Source organism: Protopterus annectens, chromosome 6.part1 (genome assembly GCF_019279795.1).
Source record: "Protopterus annectens isolate FY-2018-M chromosome 6.part1, PAN1.0, whole genome shotgun sequence".
NCBI classification, from domain to species: domain Eukaryota; kingdom Metazoa; phylum Chordata; order Ceratodontiformes; family Protopteridae; genus Protopterus; species Protopterus annectens.
Window position 1 is genome coordinate 119,486,498 of NC_056738.1, and position 22,504 is coordinate 119,509,001.

At 31.5% G+C, this 22,504-nt stretch overlaps 1 protein-coding gene across 1 annotated transcript in view; it reads left to right on the plus strand.

The window, feature by feature from the left end:
* Nucleotides 1-22,504, plus strand: part of LOC122805262 (dynein axonemal heavy chain 11-like) — a 4,596,980-nt gene that overhangs the window by 2,691,832 nt on the left and 1,882,644 nt on the right. Inside the window, exon 50 of the mRNA XM_044075350.1 lies at nt 1,717-1,840. Within this exon, the coding sequence (XP_043931285.1) occupies nt 1,717-1,840 (124 nt within the window). The remainder of the gene's footprint in view (nt 1-1,716; nt 1,841-22,504) is intronic.

Sequence of the window (22,504 nt, forward strand, 5' to 3'; positions counted from 1 at the left end):
GTGTGTGTGTGTATGTGTATGCATGTATTTTTATACATATATATATATATATATTTGTGTCTTTCGGCTTTTCCCGGTTAGGGGTCGCCACAGCGGAACTCCAGTCCGCTAATGATTGGCAGTAGAGTTTTACGTGCTGGCTTGCCGGGCGTAACGCACAACCTTCAACGAAGGAACACCCATTCACGCATGTTGCCACAGAGAAGATGCTCTGAGAATCGAACGGGCAACGTCTAACTGTGAGGCGACAACGCTATATATATATATGAATCTTCGTAACTTCGTTGACATGCCATATTATCGAATCTCACTTTGTCAACATCGAACTCCCCCTTCATTGAAGCAGCAGAACAATGAAGCTCGTCCCAGGGTAAGTAACCACTTCCCCAAAAAGAAACAAAACTCAAACTGCATCAACTCTAACCCACCCAGGTGAGGGCTACCCCCCCACACTCCCCTAACTAAATATACCAACTCCGAGATCACACTACAGTTGGAAAAAGGGCAAAGTTCACTACCTCGCACAACAGGTTACTTACCCTTGGAAGATCTTCATTGTTCCACTGCTTTGATGAAGTAAGAGTTCGATATATTGAGCATTGGCAAACTGAGATTCGATAATATGGGATTTCAAGAACGTTAGGTAGACCCATATATGTGTGTGTGTGTGTGTGTGTGTGTGTGTGTGTGTGTGTGTGTGTATATATATATATATATATATATATATATATACACACACACACACACACACGCACACACGCACACACACACACACACACACACACACACACACACACACAGTAGCAGGAGTAAGGAGAGGCACAGATCCCAAATTGAAAAGTACAGGGATAAAATTCTGTCATATTGTAACAGCAATTCAAAACTGATATTTTCTGTTAACTTTTTTTAATTATGAATTTTTTTCAGACCTCTAAGACATGTATCATTTGATTGGATGCTATTTGTAGAATAATATAGGACATAAACAGTTTACTAAGTGTAAAGTAGGAATTTGTTCAGAATAATGTAAATATATTAATGATTCAGTTTTATATGGTCAAAAGTAAGCATTAGCCAATTAAGAATTTTCTCTGTATGCAGTCTGCCAGTGATGATTAATCAGAACTCACTGTATAGCAGATGACATTGGCTTTCCTGTGTAAAATAATCTGAATAACATCAAGCTATTGGATCTGTGTTAATTATGTCTTTATGCAGTAAAGCTAGGTAATAACTAGATTAGAACAGTAAACAGAACTTTACAAACTAAAGCAGTTTTAGCTATGGGAGTGCATGTAAGAAAGTGAGACCATAATGAGTAGAAATCCAAACTTCCAGAAAGTGAAATTTAGTTAACTGTATGCATGCCATTTTAGCCAGCAGTACAGACCTGATGAGATAACCTCATCTCTTATATAAGCCATGCAGCTTGATGTTCCATAAAACTGAAGATTATAAGGCTATTCCTCTCTTCCATGACATCACTCTCCTGGTTACCTGTGCTCTCTTTTAAGTGAACAGATCTAGACATCATGTTTTTTTTCTAGTAATACATAATGACATTAATCATTAAGCAAGCTGGTAAAATAAATACATATATGATCTTATGTTACAGTTACTTGCAAAATATAAGTTGTATAAAATGATTTTTTATGTGCTTTTGATACATTTGACCTATTTTAAATACATTTCATGTCCTTTTTTGTTTTATTCCAGAGTGATATAGCAGCACTTTATATTAAAGTTGGAGTAAAGAACATTGGTACTGTTTTCCTCCACACTGATGCGCAAATACCAGATGAACGTTTTCTGGTTCTAATTAATGACATGTTGGCATCAGGTAATATATTTTCTTCAATTCTTTTAAGTACTGAAGGTTAAGACCATAAGATAATAGCTTGAAAAATCTCCATATAAAAGAATTGACAAACACACTCATCATCACAACACTTCAGACATATAACATTTTAAATGAGTAAAGGCCACCAGATTTTTGAATAGACTTCATCAGTGAAGGTGAAGGGTCAGTTGTGCAGATTAGTTATACACGAGCTATTAAGTCACCTCTCTGACATTAGTAAAGCATGCTGCTTAGCATAATCAGCGGCAATCAGTAAATGCTGAATTTATAATAAAAAGGTTTTTATTATTTTATATTGTTAACATCTAAAGTAGTTAAAGGATCACAAATCTAAGTATGAATTTAGAGAAATAGATTCAGTAGCAGTGTATAATTTGAAATGTAGAATGTACAGAATTATTTTATAAAAAGAATAATTTATACAAACATCTAAAGTTCATTGCTGAAGCAAATTTTCATGCACTGGCCAATGATTAATGGGTCCATTATTATGTTATCACTCTTACTGTATGACAGCATGCCTTGTGTACTCTCTAAATAACACTTTATTGAAGTTTTCACCAGCACAAATGTTACAGAAGCAAATCACGCTTGTAAGCATTTTTTTATACTACTAAACCAAAAAATAAGATGGAAGCAAATGTGTAGCATTAAACTTCTTTATTTTACTTCGGACTCGGACCCTTATTTGGTAGTCATCAGCAAACCTTGGATTTTTTATACTACCACGTTTTTCCTGTTTTGGACACAGACTCCTCAAACTTCACTGTTTGCTTAAACAGAGATATGTCTCTTGTCCAGCTTATCATTTATTTGGTATGAGTATGAAAAGTACCTTTGACTATCTTCAGCAGTAGTATTGCTGTTAGCACAGTGGTGCAGTTACTGCCATACCAGCAGCCAGAGTTTTTGAATGTTAGCCAAGTTTAATGGATGGCTGTGGGGAAATAAAACCATCCATTAAAGCAAATTTTCTCACAGAAAATTACATCTACAAACTCCTCTTCCACATTGCTGCTTTTTGTGACAATTAGATGTTGTACACTTGGAGGGTTATCAGACAGAGAGGAAAGTGGATATTTGTGGATCCACATGATAATATGTCATTCAGCAGTAGTGCCCTTCCTTAATATTTTGATTGGATATTTAAGGCACTGGATTAGGGGAGCAGCTATGAACACCACCTTCATATTTTTCAACATGTATTTGACCTAATACCACACAAAGCGATAGTAAACTAGTTAAATGCTGATAGGATGACAGTCTGAGTGAGATATTAGAGGGATAACCGGGTACAGAATATTAGAGTAACTGGAATCCAATTTGCAGAGATGAAGTTTACTGGTGGGATTTCAAGTGATATCCACGGCTGCAGTGCACTTTAATATCTTCTTACGTGGCATTAATAGTGAAAAAAATGTACTTCTGCAGATGACACAAAAAACTGCACCTAATTTGATAAATGAGGATGGAAGTACCAGACAAAAAAACAGATTTATTGAGGTCAGTGTTCTGATCAGAAATATGGCAACTCCAACTCAGTGCAAATAGATGGCTAACTAATGCATTTGTGAAGTGAATACCTTTGTGTAAAGTGGGCAGACTGGGTAGAGGTAGTAACTGAAGGAACAAAGCTGAGGCTGAAACTTGGGTGTGCTCATATCAGATGATCTGTATTTAAGTATGAATGTGACAAAACTGCAAGAAGTGCTGGTGATGTGCTAGTATCACCCAACAAAGTATCATCAGCTGAAGAGAAGATGCTGTTCCTTTGTAAAAACAGTAGATGAAATCTTATGCTGGAAAATGATGTGTACATATGTGCAGTGGGGTTACTTTCAAGAAATCTGTCACTTCATCTGAACATAACTGGTCTAAATAAAAAGTGAAATAATAACAGTACAAGTCTAATAATAAGGAAAGTATGTAAATTTGTGATGACCGATATTAGTTTTCTTGTAGATTTATGAATAATATAATGACTTGTTTTACCACCATGTTTTGGATTGTACAAGCTGGTGTTGCACTTTCAGTGTTTTTTTTCACAGTAGTTTGACCAACAAATTGTTATATATAAGTCAGGTGAGTATAGAGGAGTCTCCCTCATGCATGGGTTTAAGGGTCTTGCCCGGCAATCAAATATTTTTCTTTTTTTATTATTTACTAATGGGTTTAGATGATGTGTGTGCCAGATCACTTTTGTTTCAATCACTTGAATTTAGATATTCTGGATTTAGATCAAATGATGTAGACTCATGCAGAGACAGGCAAAACTCAAGCAATTTTGAGTATGTTAGCAAAAGTGGTACATACCCAGAAAGATGGACCTGGTGCAGTCCTTTAAGAATAGAGAACAAAAGGCCAATATGGATATACTCTTGATACAGTGAAGGAGTTTTTTGTATATTAGGAGTAGTGATGCACAATTAAAATTCTAGCACCTTGAGGTACTCAGTAGAATACAGCAGGACAGTATATTTCAGGAAAGGAAATACTTGCAGTGGGAGAACACCTTTTGAAGACAAGATATGCAGAATTTAAAGAGAATACAAGGAAGCCAACAGTGAAACTAGATGAATAAATTTATTACGTCATATTTATTATGCTGACAAAGAGATATTTATAAAAACACACACAGACACACACAAACACATACACACACACACACACACACACACACACACACACACACACACACACACACACACACACACACACACACACACACACACACACACACACACACACACACACACACACACACGGCCAGTGATATATTTGGGTAGAAAAAGGGCTTTATTATGTGTTGCTTCATTAATTCTCTTTATTGGATGTATACCAATGAAAAAAGACAGCTATGTTAAAATGAGGTAGAAGCACAGACGTTTGGGCTGTAAATCAGAAATTTCTGTCTGCAGAAGTAGGGACAACAAAGTAATAGCAAGTGCACAGTTCCAAAAGTCCATACTACTCCCCTGCAGATGTATTATTATCAGATTTAACTATCAGTTTTACAGGCAGCCTGCTTGCTATGATGGAATTTGCATATGGTAAATTGCATTTGCTGTGTTTATTCTGCGTTAGGCATTGAGGACTATAATCTCTTAAAGATATGTTTGTTCATGTAAATGTTAATATCAAGCCCAGTTTGCAGCAGGCTTTCTTAATAAACCACACAAATTTGTCTTATAATTAATGATATTTATGTTTATTTTGAATTTAACTGGGATAGAGCACTGATCCAACTGGATCCATTTCAGTTTATTAACTTGAAAGGCTATCTAAATAATATAGAACTTTTTTATTCAAATGAATGGCCTAACACAATGACAGAGGAGCAATATTGTCTGTTGGTGTTTAAGGTTATACTTTTCTTGTACTTTGTTGTGGTAAGACATTTTGAGACAGAATTAGGGAGGTGAGTGAACATTAGTAAAATTCATGTAGTTACCCACCTTCCCCAAGTCTGTTGCCATTTGGAATATTTTATGTTCTCATTGCCAAATAAAAAATTAAACACAAGATAACATTCTTATAAACACATAATAGGATTGTGTCAATAGAACAAAGCTATGACCTGTAACGACTTAAGACAAAGCAAAGACATTCCAAACTAGTAAAAAAGACTGTCCATCAATAAATCTGATCAAAATAAAAACTAAATTGCTGAAGAAACTGCCACACATGACATTGATTTTAAGGCTTTCATTCCAAGTTTAATACAGAACTTTATCAGAGATCACTCCTGATGAAGTTTTATATTAAACTTGGAATGAAAGTGCTAAAATCAGTGTAGTGCTGGTGATTTCTTTAGCAAAACCGTGACACTGACATTAACCAAAGATATACAAAAATCCACTACTGCTGAAAAAGGAATACATGTATTTCTTAGACAGGATGTTTATTTTAATGGAATTCTTTGAACATTTTAAAGATGTCCCATTTTACTTGAATGCTAGGAGATGATTCAGAGAAGTTGCAGAACTTCTGGAGTAGGGAATTTTCCCCCTACCACTAAGGTTACACAGTTTCAGAGTTTCTATGTTTTGAGATGAAGGGGTTGACAGCAAAACATTTTTTGTGGGAAGTACACGGGATCTGTCACCCTTTTTATGACAAAGTCAGTGTTTGCTATTGTTGACTTGGTTTTTTAAGCTATTTGTTGTTTCAACTATTAGTACTCCACTGAAAAATCAGCAGCAACAACAAAAAATACATTATTTGCAGGTACAAGCCTCATGCAAACTTCTATTACATATTCATAATAACTCTGTAATTACACAACTGCAAAGAAAGAGCAGAGACTACCAATGTGAAACACAGTTCTTGTTTCCCATTTGCGTCATCCAGTAGCAAAAAACTGTGTAGTCAAACAATTGCTACAGTTCATAGTGTAGAGCAAGTGCTTCTATTCTTCCTTCCCTCATGAGCTACATGCATTTATGCAAGCTGTTCATATTTTACACTTATAGCTGTGAAAGTGACTATAGTTTATTAATGTATATGTGGTCCAGTAAAAGAAAGGATTGATCGCTCTGATATTTGAAGTGAGATCATTTAACTTTTCTCAGAGTGAGCAAAGTATTGCACACTCAAAAATTATTTTATGTCATGTCTTATCTGGTACATATGGTTCTCCTATGTTTCATTAAAGTTAAATTCCCTGAAACCTCAGTCATAAATACATACAGAAAAAAAAAGAAAAATGTCACTGGTCAAAGCTTCATTTCAATGAAACCCACACAACAAACTCATGTACCATTTTCACACAACAATGGAGAAAAAATAAAAGCTCATACCAACTGAATTACTGCCAGCACATAAATATAAACAACACCAGCAGTGATATCCCATGGGGAAATAAGGGAGGTGTTCCACTCCTAAGTGTTGCAGTCCTTCAGATGAGGTGATAAACCGAGGCCCCATCTGCTTGAGTTGGTGGTAGCTCAGGTAGATGTAAATGATCCAAATGCATCTATTGAAAAGAGTAGAGGTACTATATTTATACAAAGAAACATTATTTATGGAATATTTACATATTTACAAAATTGCAAGTATTCAATTTTACATTTTCTTCTTTTACTATTATGCATTCATACTTTATTAAACCATGTTTTTATCCATATTAGATCCCCACTCATTTTTCTATAACCATCATCTGATTTTACTCAATATTGCCACCAAAATCCATTTTCCATTAAACATAATTTCATTTATCCTTTCATTCCATATAACCCATATAACATAAAACACCTTTTTATTCTTTTAACATATTATTTACTTCTACTGTTATAATACCCATATTTAATTATGTCCATATTGACCTTGTCCACTTATTTTATAACTTCAAAGATGTTTTCTTTGCATAACTTTTCCCATAATTTTACTACTGTTCAAAAACATGTTCAGTAGTTTCATCTTCCCCACAATTTAAACATATTCTTTCACTTTTCTTTTTACATGGCATGTTTGTTTTCATTGGTAATTTATCTAATAGCAGTCTCCAAAAAAAAATAGTCACAGTCTACTTTCTTATTACACCATTTAGTTTTTATTTTTATAGCTTTGATTTTTTCCTTCTGCTAGATTTTCTCATGGTTTAACATAATAGAATTGTATCATTATACCCCTCTTTTCTATCTTTTTCTGTTTCAGTTATTATTTTCCATATTAATATTTTTTTCTTGATAACATTTCATCTCTTCATTTTACATTGTTTTCTGATTTGCTTCTTTTTACCATACTCTAAAATTTATCATGCTTACATTTAAACATTTTTACAACTAATCTTTCATATTTTTCATTTATCCACTTTAACACTTTATATAAATTTAGTGAAGCAGCATATACAACTGTGTTAGTAACCCTAATTAATGCTCTCCAAAATGCTGCACACTTGTAGATTACTTCTCGCTGTCTTCGCTCCAGTAACCTACACCTTCTAGACACTACCAAAGCCAACAACTAGCTGGGAATTCTCTCATTTCAAACTATATTCCTAAAGTATGGAATAAGTTGCCATCCCAAATAACATCAGTCAGTTCTATCATACAGTTCAAAAAGCACCTAAAGTTACACTTAACAGATACCTGGCTCTGTTCTTGCAACTCACCAGGCTAGACTTCCCTTAGTCTTCTTGCCAATTAACATGCAACATAAAATAAAAATGTATTTTACTCCTTATATAAAACTGTGAATGTTTGGTTATTTGCTATTAGTGTAGTAATTCCCAAATGTTTATTAACTTTTGCTTTGTCTGTAGTTACACTATCTGTATGTTTACTAGAAATTTATTGGACTGTAATTTGTTTGTTCTGGATCTTTTCTCCCCCAGCCTCCAGTGAAAAAGGCTATGTCCTGTCAAACTTTCCCAGTAAAAAAATGTAAAATAAATAAATAAAACCCTAAACCTCCTTCCTCTTTATTTACATACAGAACACCTCTTTTTGCAGAATTCAATCTAGAACAGCATATGAATGAAAAAATCTGCTATTATTCTTTTTCATATGTTGTTGGCAACACAAATCCACTTGCTAAATATGCTATTTGTACCAGTAATACTACATTTATCAAACAGACCTTTTTCCTAAATGATAAACCTATATGTTTAACAGGAAACACACATTTATTTTAACTCTTGTATTTTTTCCTCATTGAATTCTACTTACACTCTTATTTCCAAATTGTATACCTAACACAGGGATTTCATTCACTGTAAAATGTATTCCCCTATCTTTACATCACCTAACCCTTTAATTTTGTCTTTGTTTAAAGTCATCCCTATTGCTTCTAAATACTCATTTAGACAAATATTACTTATTTTATCCAAATTTAGTTTTTTGCAATTGCCATAATATCATCTGTTATATGTTAGCAAAGCTAGAATTCCAAGCTCTTCAGACATTATGTACTCAGCCTCCTTCATTTTCTAATTTATTTCACATACAGTAACATTCATAACTAAAGCCAAAATTATACAATTCATTGGACATCAGATTTTGTACACCCTTCTTCATATGAACCTCCTTCTTTAACCAACTATTTACTAGAATGTTTACTTTATTATTGCTGTAGGAGGACATACATAATGTCTTAATTTTTTCACTTATATTGTATTATTTCATTATCTCCCATAAAATGGTAAGTCCTATTCTATCAAATGCCTTATTAAGATCTCCTATCATAAGTTTAGCCTCCTTTCTACTATTTATAGTATCCTTCATGGTCTCTGTCACTATCATTAATAATTATTGACATCCCTTCCCCGTTATGCTATCAATATATATATATATATATATATATATATATATATATATAATATTGTCCTCCATAACACTTTCCATCTTAGTTTCAAATCTTTTTTATTTTCATAAAGATAATATAGTCATTATTATTCAGTACAATTAGTCTCCATTTTTAATTGACTTTTGTCTTCTTTTTTCCAAATTTAAGTATTCAGCTATGTAATTCTTTATACATGAAGCATTCATTTTGCCATTCATTCAAAATCTTTAAAACATATTCTTTTTTCCATTCCATTAATTGTTTTATAATTTCATATCCTATTCCATCTGTTCCTGCAGCCAAATCTATACTCACTTCTCCTAATACTTTATCTAACTCTTATAAAAAAATCTACTTTTCATATTTTTTTATTTTCTAGCTCTGAAAACGTTTTTTACTTCCCATATTATTTTCAATTTCTTCTTTTTCTTTAATATTGTCTTGTACATACTCTGCAATAATATTCATATTTTGTTCCTGGGTTATTTATATTTCTAAGTTACATTTTTCATTTCTCTGTTACACTAGTATCTTCCTTTACTAACCTACTTAAGTATCTATCTATCTATATTGATATATATATATATATATATATATATATATATATATATATATATATATATATGCTGATACTTCTCTTTTTCCTTGCAAGAAGTATACTTGCTTGAATAATATCTTAATTTTCTCTTGATTTCTTCTTTATAATCCTTTTTCTTCATTAAAATACCCATCATTATTTTCTAAATCTTCCAGTGTATCTTTGTGTACTCTCTTATAATTTTCTTTGTCTACTTTTCTCACATCATTTTTATATTTCATCTAAAAATCATCCATCATTCAGACCAATTTTTATAAAGTGCTCTCATAGTAATTTAATCTTTCTATAACTGTATTATTAATCTCTTTCCTTCGTCATCCCATATTTTTTAATTTAACTGTTTTATCCCTATGCCTACTTTTATACATCCCATGTTTTTCTTTATCTGTAACTATAATTGTTAGATGATCAGAACAAAATGTTTCAATTATCTCTCCATCTCCTATAGTTAATCCTTCTATACCATGAAGTAATCTATTTCAGTTCTGTAAATAGTCCTGTAAGTCCATGAATTTTTATCTCAAACTATTAGTTAACCACATTTCTTAACATGTAACATTTTTATATAATTTCATTTATTTTTACTCTTCCCTCTTAAAGCACAATTGAAATCTCCATATTGCTGTAATATTCATATTTATCATTACATCATCTAGAATTTGGTGTAATAAATTTTCACTTTCTTCATAAGTAACATAAACATATAATGGTATAATTATATATACTTGTCCTTTCCATTTTAAATACACAGTTAATTTTCCCATTCTTACTAAAGTTATGTCTAATATTTTCACTGTATTTCTGAACAACACACCTATTCAATACGCTAATTGTTTCCAAATTCCAAATTATCTTTCCATCCTATAATTGTTCTGTTTGTAATCTTTATTTACTTGTTAGGAATCTTGTTTCCTCTAGTACAAATACATCTCCATCATATGCATTGCATCATTCCAAATCCCTTGTCCTTTTCATTATATTCTTAATTATACTATTTTTCTTAACTTTCTAGAAATTATAATTTAATTTTTTCTCATCCATTTACTTTTCTTTTATACTCATCCCTTTAAAATTTATTTTCCTGTCATTTTTACCAACAGAATTCTTTTTCATCCTTTAACTACTTTCTGATTTATATGTTTCTCATCACTGATTTCATAACCTTCCTCTATTTCCTCCATTTTATTTCTTTTGGTATCTTTATCTAATTTATCTTCTACTTCCATCACTTCTAACATTTCCTCTCTTTGTTCATTTTCTTCTCTTTTTTATTACTTTCAGTTTTACAATCCATCCATAAATGCCCAATTTTGTTACATTTCTAACATTTTATTTCACATTTTCTTGCTTCATGACCAGTTTCCAACAAATATACCATTTTGTCATAGTTATTTATCAGATGCCCTTCCAAAAAAAAAAAACATGTTTTTGGTTGCACCCACTATTTGACCACTCCCTTATTTCCTTCATTTATCATACTTGGAATATGTATAATTTTGACCTTCTCTATATTTAACACAATATTACAATCCCATCCACTAGTCCATGTACCCATTCTATCATAAACATTTGCAATGCCCAACACTTTTTTACATAAGAATTTCAAATGTCCTTTCAAAGTTTCTCTTTCTACTTCTGTTTCAAATTGTACACAAATCTTCAATTTTGTTTCCCTGTTAAATGCTTTTATTACATATAAATTCTAAGTATTACCGTTGTTTTTCTTTTCATATTCCCCAAGAAAAGTTTCAGTTGCATAAACAGTCTCAAATATAATGTCACAAAATATATTTGTTTATAAGAATTAATGCTCTTACCTCTTGGGCTTTTACACCTAAAGTACATGATCTTGTTACTACTCTCAGCACCGGTATTCTCCTTAATGTCTTCCACCACCTTTCCTTTGATGGACATAATCCTTTCAGCCACCATGGCACTAGGAATGGGATGTGCATGCTCACTAGCTGGCTCCAAAAGCTATGAATAGGGTTCTTTATTGTTAATACAACTTGTACACATTATTTACACATTATACATTATTTACAAGTATTTACAATTTTATATAACACATAGCACACTTTCCTACATCTTAATTATCCCCCATTCATTTTTCCACAACCAAAAACATATATTCTTCAACATTTCAGACAATACCCATTTACCATTAAACATGATTTAATTCAATCTCTCATTCCATATTGTCCATAGAATATAAAACAATCTTTTATCAGTCTCTTTTATATCTTTTTGTTTTTGTTACCACAGTACCATATTGCAATATGTTCATATTTATATCTGCAATACTTTGGAAACCTTTTAATATCTCATCTTTACATAGTTTTTTCTATAATTCCTTTACTCTTGAACAATTTAGGAAGATATGCTCCATTGTCTCAGACTCCCAAAAATAATAACACACCATCTCTTGAATTTTTTATAAGGCATATTAGCTTTGAGAGGCAATTTTCCTATTGTCAATCTCCACATAAAAGCATTACATTCATTTTTTCTACTCCATGCAAGTCTTATCTTAATCACATTTCTTTTTTTTTTTTTTTGTTTCCTACATGGTCCCATGGCTATATATAATAATGTGCATTCATTATATTAGCACACCGCTCCTTTCTATTTTTTCTACATTTTTATATTCAATTTCCACAAAAAAATTTACTCTAACACTCGTCTTCATTTACTAAATGTTTCCATCTTTTCCCAGAACTTATTTTCTTCCCCAAATTATTATATTTAGCTTTCATTATAAGATTATTTAAATTCTTATATTTATTTTCTAATCCTACCAAAACTTTGTAAAGGTTCACTAAAGCTATATATACAATTGGATTGATTAATCCAAGTCCTCCATCTTCTTTTTTAACATACAGAATCCCTGTTCTTAAGGGATTCAACCTCAATCCCCATATAAAAGAAAATACAATAGACAGCAATTCTTCTTCAAACTTGGATGGTAACATATAAACACTTGCTAAATAAGCATTTTTACTTAAAAAATAGAATGTATATAAATACATTTTATACAACAATTTATACGACTTCAAAAACCTACACACTTTCCTTAATTTCTGTATATTTTTTCCTATTGTTTTCCGTATATATATATATATATATATATATATACATATGTATGTATGTATGTATATATATATATATATATATATATATATATATATATATATATATATATATATATATATATATATATATATATATATATATATATATATATAAACATATGTATATATATATATATATATATATATATATGTCCATCCCAAATTGTATTCCTAACATATCTATAACCTAGTTATTGACTTCTGTACAATCTATTGTTTCAATGCTTTTACTTTTATCTTTTATATATAAGCATTTTTAAGGGGTCTACTTCAGATGATCGAAGTTTCAAAAGTTTGAACATCATATGGCCAAGTATCAGATGACTGAAGTTTTGAAACTTCAAACATACAATTAAAAAAAAAAAAAAAAAAAGTTTGCTTACATTTTTGCAGGGGGGCAATCCCCGTGTACCCCCACATCCTCTGCTACTTAAATATACCAACTCTGAGATCACACTACAGTGAGGAAAATGGTAAATTTCTCATGACACACTGTAAGGTGATCTCCAATCAGAACTTTTGAAGTTTTTAAACTTTGATCATCTGGTCCTTGGCCATATGATGTTCGAAGTTTTAAAACTTTGATCATCTGAAAGAGACCCTTTTTAAGTACTTATTTAATCTTCTAATACCTTCTTCCATTCATCCTTTATTCTCCATAACTAAAACTATATTATCTGCATTTGTAAAAATTGTAGGAATTTGAATTTCTTCTGTTGTTCTATGTCTTTCCATTTTCAATCCTCTATTCATTTTATAACAGCTATGTTCATAACTAACGCAAACAAAATACTGCTGGCTGGACATCCCTACTTTATCCTGCATTCTATTTTTATTTCATCGCTTTAATATCACTCTCACATTATTATTCTTATACACAGACACCAATATTTGTATTATTTTATCACTTATAGTCAATAAATATATCCCAGAAAACATTATATTCTGTTCTATCAAATATATCAAAAGTTCTTGTACAGTGTTGTATTGTGAGTACTTCAATAAACTGTACTGTTTTTACTGTTAATTGTTGTTAAGAGAAGTTGTTCTATCAAATACTTTACTTCCATCTCCTACCATAACTTTAGTGTCTACCTCTTTATGTATAACATCATCTATCATCTCTCTGTAAATATCCATAATAAATCTTGACTTCCTTACCTTTTTTACCAAAAATCATATCATCAAGTAACATATTCACACTATTTCTCAACTGTTTCCCTATTTTCCTCATAAATATTTTGTAATCTGCATTATTCAATGCTATCAGACTCCAATTACTTATATCCTCTTTTTCTCCTTTTTTCCATAAAATTTTATAACCCCTGTTCATTAAGTACATCCACAAAACACACTTTTTGCCATTCTTCCACATTATAACACATGTGATACTCATTGCCATCTATTCATGTAACCTTTTCCATATCTAATTCCTTTAAAATAATATTAAGTTCTCCTAAACTTATACTTTTTCCATATTTTTTATTATCCACTTCACTTAATTTTTTAACTTTACATTTCTGCTTTTCTTCTGTATCGCTGTTTTAAAATGTTATCCATATGCTTCTTTATTACCTCAAATATTTGTTTTTACATAATCACTCCCTCTTCTTCACTGTTCTTCAGTACCCTTATTATTATCTCATTTTCCCTAACAATCTTGTTTAAATATGATGTCACCTCTTCTTTTCTTCCCTTTAAAAATATATTTGCTTATATAACATTTTTTATATTCTTCTGATTCATTTCGTAAATCTTCTTCTCCTTTTCAGAAACAATTATCTTGTTTTCTATTATATCTTTAAACATCTCCTAACTTAGTTGCTTATATTTTACTTTTCTTTCCTGTTTTTCATTACTTGATATGTTATGTTTTATTTAAAACTTATCCACCAATCTGTTCAATTTCCATAAAAAGTCTCATGTTTGCAAGATCCTTCCATAACTGGTTAATCTGTTCTCTTTACCTAATCTTATATATACTTCCTTTTCTTGCACTTCCACCCATATAGGTAAATCATCCAAAACTCTGTTTCTGTTATTCCTTTTTGTACTAGTTTTAGGTAGTCAGATATTACAAAAATAATCAATTTCAGTTTTCATCTCATTTCTTTTATAAGGCCAGTGCTATGTCATCCCACATATATAACTTTCCACTTTTCATTGTTTCATATACCTACCTAACATCACTTCCTATTATTTTCATATTTACTCCTACATAGTTCAGAATCTTTTTAACCATTACTTTTCCTTCTTTCATCATAACATACACATAAATATGTAAAAATACTATAAACATATTTTTCATTCTTATATCTATTGCTATTGTTCTACCTAACTCTACAGTAGTATAAACTAAAACTTTTATTACTTTGTTACATGCTCAAGTATTCCAGTGTTATGTATCTTTCCCCATATTCCAAACAATATTCTCACCCCATAGTTTTTCCGTATGTAACCTTTCTTCTTCTGTTAACATTCCTATATCTTCTAATATAATTATATACATATCAAGTAAAGCACACCATTTTAAAATACCTGTTTGTCTTTTATTGTTCTTTATACTATTAACATTTATCGCTACGATTCTCAGTCTTTTTTTGGTAAGGTGTTACTATTTCCTTTCACTTACCCATTACCTTTTTTTATTTTCTTTCATGACTACACTTTTAAATTTACTTTGTCTATCTTTCACTCTGTTCCCTATAGAATTCTTTTTCCTCTCACCACTCTCCAGTTTACATCTTCAACTTCCATTGTTTGTTGCAACAATTCTTCTACTTCCTCATTTTCATGTTTTATCTACTATTCTTTCTTTATTAGCAATCTTTCTTTGCATTCCTTTTCTGTAGTCCTATCTACAGATTCATGTATTTGCTCTTATTCTTTAGCTTCTACATTTTCTTCACAGTCCATCCATACATGTCCCATTTTCCCACGTATTTTACATATCATATCACAGCTTCATGCTCTGACTTTCCATAAATAAAACATTTTATTTTATCACAATTGCTAATCAAATGATTGTATTTTCAACATAAATAACACATTTGGCTGTCCCCTATAATTGTTGCCTCTATTTCCATCTACATTTATTACACTTGAAATGTGCATAAGTTTTAAATTTCCATTTTCAAAATCACCCCACAGTCTCATTCCTCAGTCCATAATCCTCTATCATAATAACTTTTTGTAATATCTATCACTTCTTTACATACAGTCTTTAAATAATCTTTCAATGTTTCTTTCTCAACTTCAGAATGAAATTGGACAGTAATTCGTTTTTTGTCTTTCTATTAAGTGGTTGTATTATATGATAATTCCAGAGATTACAATCATTCTGTTTTGTCAAACTTTTCTAAGAATTCCTCCATATACTGGCCTGTTTTGAACAGACTGTCACAGTATGTCTCTTTATTTATATGTATAAAAGTTCTTACCTTCTTAGGTGAAATACCTATAGCTGCAATTACCAGGTCCCAAACCTTATACCTTTTAAGCTCCTTTTCTGCTTAGCTATTTAACTTCACCATGAATTTGCCTGTTATTGTCTCTGTTTTTTCTTCCACTTGTTTCTCTCCATCCTTCACCTTTTGAACATATGATTGCTTCTTAATGTCTATTGCTTTCATCTCTTCCTCTTGTAGTGTGTCCATTATTTCACCCCACAAAGCTGCCACCTCACTGTCTAGTTCACTCTCGTTCAACACATCCCTTAAATAATCATCCTGCAACTCTCTTGATTGGAGGGTTATAATAGTACATCCTTACTGACTCTCACCATTCACCTCAAACAACCTCACCTGGAATAAACACTCCAAGTCTGTTAGAGGTCTGACAACCTTCTGCTCCTTCGCAGCCTTCATTCCTCCCTTCTCCACTGATACAGACAGCCCCTCCACTTCTTCCCTTTCACTTAACTGCCTTTCTCTTAAAATCTCTGTACATCCATGTTGGCATTGTCTTCTCCAATACAGCATTCTCCTCGCATACACTCACCATACGTCCTCCTGTTTTTCTGAATCACCTAAGCACCTAGAATAGAAACAGGAAGTTGGACATACCACCAGCAATAGCATCCCTGTATGTTATGAATAGGATTTTTTTATTTTATAAATACATATATACATTACATGTTATTTACATATTTACGTATCACCATATATTTTTTACATTTTAAATATTCCCCCCACTCTTTTACTCATAACCAAAAGCATATATTTAACAATACCATTGCCAAATTCCATTTCTCATTATATTTGATTGCATTAAATATCTAATTCCATATTGTCCATGCCACATAAAAAATAATTCTGTCTTCTTTACTTCTTCTTGTCTTCATGCTCCATAATAACCGTATTATCTGATGTCCATGTTTAACTGTTCATATTTTAAATACTTTTTAATCATTTAATGTTTACATATTTCTACCCATAATTTTTTAATTCTGTCACATTTCAAGAAAATATATGCATCAGGTTCTAGTTTCCCACACTTGTTACAAACTCTATCTTGCTTTCTCTTGTACTGCATATTAGCTTTTATGGGCAATTTACATATGGATAATCTCCACAAAAAGTCATTACATTCCTTTATTTTTTTTTATAATTTTTGTATCTCCTTAGTATAGCTTTTTTCTTATTCATTTCAAGATTTTTTTCCATGGGTCAACAAAATAAAAAAAAAATATTACATTACTATACCATTACTTTCTGTTTCTTTCTGCAACATTCTTTCTTATTTTACATAATACAATTGTATTCTGATATTCTTTTATTTCCTCATTATTACTATTTTTAGTTCTCTTTTTTACTTCCATTCCTTCCCATACATTTTTATATTTATAATGCTTTTTAATAATTTATATAAGCTTAAAGATTCCACATACACAATAGGATTAATTTAACCTAGACCTTCTTGGTCTTCCTTCATGTAAAGTGTTCCTCTTTTAACTGGGTTCAACCTTGAACCTCAAATAAATGAAAATATGAATGTCATTAGTTATTTTTCATAATTTATAGGTATCATATAAATGTTTGCTATATACACTATTTTTCCTAATATCATACTATTAATTATGTATTCCTTCTTTCTATATGAGAACCTATATGTTTTTCACAACATGAACATGTCCTTTACTTCTGTCATAACTTTATTCTATTGTTCCTGTTTGCATTATTTTTTCCCAAATTTTATTCCCAACACTTATATATAATTGTCATTAAATTCAACACCTCCTATGTTCCATTAAAACCAAAACCTTTACTTTTTTCTTTATTTACTACAATATATCTAACTTTAAGTTTATTCTTTTCATCCATAATGCATTCTTTGTTATTATTAGAATATCATCTGCATAGGTATACATAATTGGTATTTGTACTTCTTTTACCATAGTATACCCTCCATTTTTTAACATTTTGTTAATTTCAGTTATGATTATATTCATAACCAATGAAAAATTAAACTACTGGCTGGACACCCCTGCATTATTCCACCTTCTACTTTTATTTCCTCCCCTAACCATGCAATCACATTTAATGTTACATAATTTCTCTCATACACTGATTTAACTACATTCAGAAGTTTTCCACTTAAGTTGTATTCTTGTAAAATCCATAATGATTCATAATGATGAATCCATAACGATTCATGTTGTATGTTAATCATAAGCCTTACTTATGTCCCCTATCATTATTTTCATCTCTACATTCTTATTAATATGTCATCCATAACCTCTCTAATTATCCATAATAATTCCTGACTTCCCTATCCTGTTCTTCCAAATATATTCTGGTTATATACTTTCTCTATCTTACATTGTAATCATTTTGCCATTTTTCTCATACATATTTTGTAGTCTGTGTTATTCAACTGATTATGAATCTTGAGTTGATTCATTTTGTATATTTATTTTTCCTTTTTGTACCTTTTTTCTCTTTTTCTAATACATCTTTGAATATCTCTTAACATCTAATATTTCTCCTTTACTTTTTTTCTTTTCTGCACATTTTAAGAATACTTTTTTATATTTTTCTTTATAATATAACTACCATACCATCCAGTTTTCATAAACCTCTCTCATATTTATGTGATGGCTCCAGAGTACATTAAGTTATTTTCTTTCTCCTAGATGTAACATTTTTTCATTTATCCTTTTAATTCCTTTTCTCTCAATATATTCTTCATTTTCTTGTATTTTAATCCAAATTGATATATGATTGGAAAAACTGTTATACTTAATTCATTCCTTTTTGTTTTAATTTTAAACTTTCTGAAATTAAAAAAATAATCTATTTCAGTTTTTATCTCATTTATTTTATATGTCCAGTGTTTGCTTTCCTATAACTTTAACTTTCACTCCTCATAATTTCAATAATTATTTTAACATCACAATTATTCTTGCTTCCTCTTAGGTTACAATTAAAATCTCCTGCTACTATTATATTTATATTTACACATACATTGTTAAGTGTACATTTAAACACTGCCTCTCTTTCTTTTCTTTTGTAATATATGCATATAAAGCTATAATTCTATAGGGTTCCTATTATTTTAGCGAACGCAATGAATTGTGAATGCTGTTTAGTTGAATGTCATTATATGAAATGGCAAAATACTGAAAGCACAGAACAGTGATTTTTTTCCTAGGGAAGAAAAATCACTGTGCCATTTTTGGGACTTTGCCATTTCCTCCACTGTGGTGCGATCTCAGAGTTGGTATATTTAAGTAGGGTGGGGTGTGGGGGGCAAAGCCCCCCCCCACATTACTTTATGTTTTGATTTTTTTTTTCCCTGGGAAAAAAATTGCTGATCCATGTGTTCAACATTTTGGGTTTTCAGGGATTGTGGGTCGATTATATAGCGTTCGCAATTCAGTGTGTTTGTTTATATAATATAGACCCATTCTATATACACATCCTTTCCATCTTATGTCTAACACTATTATTCTACCTGTTTCAACTGTTGTAACATCTAGTATCTTAATATCTTTTTAACATAATACACATATACCTGAACATGTTTTTTTACCTATATTCCAAACTTCTTTACCATTCCACAATTTTTCTGTTTGCGTTCTTTCTTCTTCCATTAATAGATTTATATTTTCTAATATAACTTCAGTGTCTATTCCAGTACACTATTGTAATGTACTAAGTCTTCTCTTAATATTTTTCAAAATGTTCAAATTTAAAGCTAATATTCTCAGCTTTTACAGAAGAGTTGTTATAGTATAATTCCTTATCTTTTTCCTTTCTTATTTTCTTTGTACATTATGTTTTTAAATGTTCTTTTCCATTCCCTAACTCTTTTCCCTATTGAATTCTTTTTACCTTTCACTTTGTGCCATTTTAACTCTTCTTCACTCATTTAGTCTAAAATGTATTCTTTTTCTTTCCCTTTTTTTTTGCTTTCATGTATAGCCGCTATATTAATTTTATTTTGTTGTACTTGTTCTTGTGTCATCACTTCTTCTGTTTCTCTCCCTGTGTCACTTCACTTACCTTTTCTTGTATATTTATTTCACATTCTAACCATGAATGTCCAGTATTACCACATTTTTTTTTGCATTTTAAATCACTTTTTTTGCATTATGCCCAGTTTTACCACATAAATAACATATTTTCTTATTACAATCATTTATCAGTCATCTTTTCCACAAAAATAGCAGGTCTTTGGTTGCCCTCTGTATCTTACAAAACCCTTGTTACCATGCACATTAATAACACTTGGTGTATGCATCACTTTATCATTTTACAGTTTAAAAATAACTCCACATTCCCATGCCGCAGTCCAAAGTCCTCTTTCATCGTACATCTTTGTAGAATCCAGTAATGCTTTGCATATAGTTAATATGTTCATTTTAAGTCTATTGATTCAACCTCAGTTTAAATTGCACCAATACTCTTTTTTTGTCTGCTTAAAAAAGGTCGAATAGCATATTCAGACCAAAGATGTACATTTTTTTCTGTTCAAATTTTCCTATAAAGTTCTCCATGAATTGCCCATTTTCAAATAATAAGTCACAAAAAGTCTCACTGTTAATAAGAATAAATGCTCTTACCTCCTTTGCATTTACACCTAACAGTGCAATCAAGGAGGTCCATATTTCATACCTGTTTAGTCCTTCCTCCTGTTTACTACTTATACTAATGGAGTACTTTCTGTTCATATCCTTCTTTTTCTCTTCTCTTCCTTTACCTTCTGTCATGGTTTGTGTGTATGTCTTCTCACCGGATTTATCTTTTCTCCCTTCTTCTTGTATCATCTCTGTTATGTCACTCCATGATACTGCTGTACTGATTTCTGGTTCACTTTGGTTTACCATTTGTTCTAAATAATCATCCCGCAACCCTCCAGACTAGAGGGTTAAAATGATGTATTCCTCCTGTTGCTCTATTTTTCCTTCAAATAACGTATGCTGGAACAATTCTTCCTGAATCAGCCCCTATCTCCTCCTGTAAAATGACCTGTTCCTTTCTCCTCCCAGTAGAGATTTGCTCTCTGCATTCACATTCTTTCTTTCATCTGGCAGCAATTCTGCCAACTCTGTATTATTTTTGCCAACAACCAAAATTTCATTGTTCACACACTGGGTTACATCCTCCATGGTTCTGCTGACTCTGTGGGCTGCCTTCATGCTTGGAATGGACACAGAGATCAGATGTGCCACCTTCAATTCAGTCCCCCTATGCTGGGGAAGTTCCCGGATGCACTGGCCAATTTTCCACTAGAAGTATAAACACCACCTGGGGTCTCCCCTGAAAAGAGGATACTAGTCTAGTGGGACTAATCCAGTCAACAAAGACAAAAAAACAAAACAAAATTTACACTGGGGAATTAAACTTGAGCTAAAACTTTGTCCTCTTAATGCTCAACCAAGAGGAAGGAAGCCAGTGTATGCTAGGACTTCCTCATGCTTTAAAAATGTATAGGTGGTCCCACATCTATTGAGATCAGTGCTGGTCCCACACCTATTCTCAGGCTTTAGTTATGCATTCTCTTACTGTCAAACTTGGAACATGTTCCTTATGCTGTTGATCTGGCTACATGGTCCTTAAATAAATCTCCCATTATCAGCTGTGAAACTCAAATTGGTTGTTACTTTTTCTTACTTTATGACAAATCTGGTCCATGTACAAACCTAAGTAATTGGTATCCCAGATGAAAATGTATGCACTTATAAGCCACTGACTTTCTAAAAGCTATCATCGATGCAACCCCAAAACATATTGAAAAAAATTGGGTACAGAATATCTGGAGAAATTTGACTGAAGTTAAGTAAAATGTTGCTCCCTCAAGCATTTTTCCTTACTAATATTGCATTGTGTAAATCTACTGCTTGCACCCATAGTATTAAATGTGCATACAGCATAATATGGCTTTCAACTAAGTATTCTTAACTAGTTGCCTATGCAGCAAAAGTATTTATAATAACCAAACCATTAGTCAGCTTGACCTGAGCTGACTAAAAGACAGGTTTGAGTGCCAAGTCCTTCAGAGCTTTTCTCTTGTAGAAGACAGCACTCCTCTGCTAGCTTTTAAGGATCAGGGTTGGCTTGCTCTGTTTCATTGCTGGGCAGATAAGTTCACATTGGTCAAAAACCTTCCATATATTATTTTTAATAT